The sequence below is a fragment of the Rhipicephalus microplus genome, chromosome 9 (genome assembly GCF_043290135.1).
Source record: "Rhipicephalus microplus isolate Deutch F79 chromosome 9, USDA_Rmic, whole genome shotgun sequence".
Classification (NCBI taxonomy): domain Eukaryota; kingdom Metazoa; phylum Arthropoda; class Arachnida; order Ixodida; family Ixodidae; genus Rhipicephalus; species Rhipicephalus microplus.
In genome coordinates, this window is record NC_134708.1 from 98,741,755 (window position 1) to 98,746,638 (window position 4,884).

Genomic DNA, 4,884 nt, shown 5'->3' on the forward strand with positions numbered 1-4,884 from the left:
CATACATACATACATACATACATACATACATACATACATACATACATACATACATACATACATACATACATACATACATACATACATACATACATACATACATACATACATACATACATACATACATACATACATACATACATACATACATACATACATACATACATACATACATACATACATACATACGCTCAAAGTCGCTGAATGCGATACAAAGTTTGGTATTGATACCACTATCGAAATGGCCAGAAAAGCTAAAAGTCGCAGGCGGATACTTAGATAGATAGATAGATACTTAGATAGATAGATAGATAGATACTTAGATAGATAGATACATACATACTTACATAGATACATAGATAGATAGATAGATAGATAGATAGATACATAGATAGATACATAGATAGATACATAGATAGATACATAGATAGATAGATACATAGATAGATAGATACTATGATTGACAGACAGACAGGCAGATAGATAGATAGAATGATAGATAGATAGATAGATAGATAGGTAGATAGATAGATGGATAGATAGATGGATACCTTGATTGACAGACAAACAGATAGATAGATAAATAGATAGATAGATAGATAGATAGATAGACAGATAGATAGATACGCTCAAAGAAGCCGAAGTTCACTAGGAAATGCTTCGCATTTAAAATGACTGCTCGCGCTGCCCGACTGCGATGATCCGCATCAGCTCATTATCCCATTCGACGAGATGTCTTCATTTTCTCAATCTTTAGCACAGTATGCGCCCGTATGGCTGCTACGATCGCCCAACTAAATTTCCCTGCTCACGTGGTAAGCATCAAACTAGAGCTATAGTATTGTTAATCTCCCTATCTCGTGTATTTATCTTCTCCCTTTCTATTTCTCTCGAATGAAGTGGGTTGTATGGGTGTATGAAATGGTACATAATAGCACGCGACATGAATATCGATAAGGCGTGTTTTCGTGGACTTTTGTATTGTTTTGTGCCGAAACGCCGAAAGCCGAAATAAGAAAACCTAGATTATAACTGCATTATACATAATTTGTTTTCACATTGGTTTCAACAGATTTATCTCGCCATTAGCATCTAAGTCACCAAAAAATACTAACGGATGGCCTAAATGTTCCTCTTTAGATAAAGTGGAGTAACGTGGTGTACCTTATGAGCCGCTACAGGCTACAGATTTATGACCAGACTTCACACGTGAAAAGTGGGAAACAGGGAAGAAGACACGAAATGGGCAGTGTTTTGGCTGTTTTGTTGCGGCACTAGTGACCACCGTAGGAAGCAGCACTCATATTTAATATACGTCACTGCGTTGTAACACAGCGCCTGCTCGTCTCTTTTCCTTTGTGTCCTGTTGTCTTCGCGTGAATTCTGGTCATGTGTCTTTTTAGACAAGTGAATTTTCCTTTATGAGTGACTTACCAAACCGGCAGTCCACTTTTTGTTTTTGAAACTTACATTGAGAACATGGATGCCCTAATAAACTCCCAATTTATGCACTAAGCGATACTTTCCTCAGCGACCTCGTCGTAGCGATAGCGTGCGTCAGGTTCTGGGCCGTGGTTCCTTCTGGAAGCTCAGTGAATCGAATGCAGACCATGTCGAGGTTTCGGTTTGCGGAGATCACTCGCAAGCATTCTGCGGCGTCTACGCGCTCGTCCAGGTTCAAGGAAACGGAGGGCGTTTGTGTCGCGAGAATGCTCCGTGACAAGTCCGACGCTCTAGGGTTGACCCAGTGAAACTTGACGCGGGGGAAGGCGTCGACCAGGGCGATTTTTGAAAACAGCGAGGCCACCTCTTCCTCGGAGTGTTCGGCTGCCATGTTAACAACGAGTGTTTCTAACGTCTTGTTGATCTGCAAATACGTAGAACTGTGAAAACTTGTATGTGCTGTGCAACGCCGTAAACAAAAAAACCGACCTGTATATGATGAAGGCACTGAGTTAGGTAGGTGCTGACGCATTCGGCGGGATAGACGATAGTTGTCAAGATCATATGAGGTGATTTCCAAGCTAAATATTAGCAGTGGAGTGCATGTACTTATGTAAAAAACAAACAAATGACATGCCATAGATGCGCAGGAGGGCACATGGCCGACATACCCAAAGACAGGTAATTTAGCACTGAGCGTGAAAAGTAAAGTAATAACAAGGCAGTCTACAAGTTCCAATATGCGCAGCAGAAATTTAGAGGATGACAAATTGGTTTGACTGGATATCGATTACAACGCAGGATGAAGAATCGCATTATGGCAGAATAGCGAGAATTGTTGCACAGAAAAGCACGCAGCACACTACACTACTAATGTAAAAAGCTGAATATGAGCTCGAAGAGGATGAAACGGAATGATCATGTGCTCTTAAGTAGGCTCATGCAGATTTATTAAATTATGGAGATTATGCGTCCTGACACCAACCTGAAATTAAACATCAACCTGAGCATCCCGACATGGACTGATATTGTGGGCTATGTGATGCTACACTTACGTCATGATAACTTAATGAATTTCAGGAATCAATGAGGTCACGAGGACGCCATAAGGCGATGTCCTTTTGCGATCATTTCACACCTCGTGTTGACATTGACAGCGATGCTCATTTTTCGCGTGTGATTACGCATGTAAAGCGTTCGCTTTTGCAAACGTAGACATGCGACTTACCTTAAGAGAAGTTATTATATCAGACAAAGCTTCAGAGTTGAAATTGTTGTCCTCCAGGTTAAGATATCGTAGCCGCTTGTCAAGCAGAAGTCTATATGCGGCACACGCCGCAAAAATTTCATCCAGGCCACAATTGAACAGCTTGAGACGAACCAGGACACCTATGCTGACGAGATACAAATGGTGATAAGAAATAAAATAACCGCAGGAAAATGACTTCATTTAGTCTTGCAGGGGTATGTGACAATAGCTTTTGCAAATTCTATTTGTTATCACGAGCTGGGTGCGCGATAGTAAACAGAATCTCCACAAGCTATTGTTGACGTTAATTTTAATGTATGCTTTAAACTAGCAATAGTTTATACTATAAAGGATATTTATTAAGCAGAAAGGTTGATGCTTGGAAGGCTCGGAAGGCGATGCACCAGCCGCAATTTTTGAGCTCGAGCCGCTGCTGCACACTCGATGCTGCTGCCTCTGCGCCGGAGTACTTCCTCTTCTTTACAATGGCCCCACGGAGAAAAAATGGAGCCATCCTGGCGACTTAGTCCTGTGCAGGCGGCGTTGAACCGTGGTACTGCTTGAGCCTCTGGACGTGTACAACCTAGCGGTTGCGCGTCGCAAGTCTGATGGTGGCGTAAGAGGCTCAATGAGGTAGTTTACTGGCGAAGTGTGTTCGAGAATACGATATGGCCCATCGTACTTTGGCAGAAGTTTGGAAGAGAGCCCAGGTGTGCGATGCGGCACTGACAGCCATACAAGAGCACCCGGAAGAAAAATGTGAGTTGAGGTCTGGGCATCATGAATTGCTTTTTGCCTGTTTTGGTCATCGCAGGTAAAGCGATGAGCTAACTGGCGGCATTCTTCTGCGTGTCTGGCGGCGTCCAAGATCGATAGGCACTCGGACGCGTCCGGTCGATAGGGCATAATGGTGTCAATGGTGTGGGAGGGGTGACGGCCGTAGAGGGGGTCAAAATGGGAGAAGCTTGTTGTCGCTTGCGTTGCCGTATTATAGGCGTATGTAATGAATGGGAGGACTAAGTCCCAGTTAGAGTGGTCAGGCGTCACATACATAGATAGCATGTCACCGAGAGTACGATTAAAGCGCTCGGTAGCCCCATTGGTTTGAGGGTGGTAAGCGGTACATGTGCGATGTACAATAGCACACTCAGCAAGCAATTTTTCAATGACCTCGGACAAGAAGGCGCGGCCGCGGTCACTGAGGAGCTCTTGAGGGCCTTCATGACGCAACACAAAATGACGCAGTAGGAAAGTGGCAACCTCCTGTGCCGTAGCCGTTTGAAGAGCAGCGGTCTCAGCATAGCGCGTTAGGTGGTCGATAGCAACTATTATCCACCTGTTGCCAGTCGGTGTCAATGGAAGTGGCCCATAAATATCTATTCCAACCCGTTCGAAGGGTCGAGAAGGGCATGGTAAAGGCTGCAGTTCACCGGCGGAGGCATGTGGTGGAGATTTTCGGCGCTCACATTCGGCACAAGAGCGGACGAAGTTGCGGACGAAGGTACACATACCACGCCAATAGTAGCGAAGTCGAAGCCTTTCGTAGGTCTTGAAGACTCCTGCGTGGCCACATTGTGGGTCAGCGTGGAAAGAGGAACAAATATGCAACCTCAGGGCTCGTGGAACGACGAGCGTCCCTCTGGTGCGTAGTTGCGTCGATAGAGAAGCGTGTCACGTATCGAGAAGTGTGGAACTTGGCGCCGAAGCGTTCGCGTCTTTGGGAGTTCAGAAGTGTCGGAGAGATGATTGAGGAGAGACGCAGTCCACGGGTCATTGCGTTGTTCGATAGCAATGGTGTCAAAGTCAAGCGATGACAATGTGGAATCGCAAGCGGAGTCAGCTGTGGCATTTTCGGACAGGGGGGAACGGGAAAAGGCGTCGGTGTCAGCATGCTTCCGTCCTGACCGATAAACCACGCGTATGTCGTAATCTTGAATTTTCAACGCCCAGTGAGCGAGGCGGCCAGATGGGTCTTTTAACGTCGAAAGCCAGCACAGCGCGTGGTGGTCGGTCACGACGTCAAAAGAACGACCATATAGATATGGGCGAAACTTTTCAAGGGCCCGCACAATGGCCAAGCACTCCTTTTCTGTGACGCTTTAGTTGCTCTCAGCCAAGGTAAGTGTGCGACTAGCGTATGCCACGACGTATTCCTGATGTTCCGGTTTACGCTGTGCGAGCATAGCACCCAG

General features: G+C 45.4%; 1 protein-coding gene across 1 annotated transcript; it reads right to left on the reverse strand.

The window, feature by feature from the left end:
• Positions 1-1,504: 1,504 nt before the first annotated feature.
• LOC142772315 (uncharacterized) lies at positions 1,505-2,828 on the reverse strand. The gene is made up of 2 exons (XM_075874517.1): positions 2,672-2,828; positions 1,505-1,867 (listed from the first exon to the last, which is right to left on the reverse strand). The coding sequence occupies exon 2, from the start codon at positions 1,832-1,834 to the stop codon at positions 1,505-1,507; it is 330 nt and encodes a 109-aa protein (XP_075730632.1). The 5' UTR covers positions 1,835-1,867; positions 2,672-2,828.
• Positions 2,829-4,884: the final 2,056 nt, after the last annotated feature.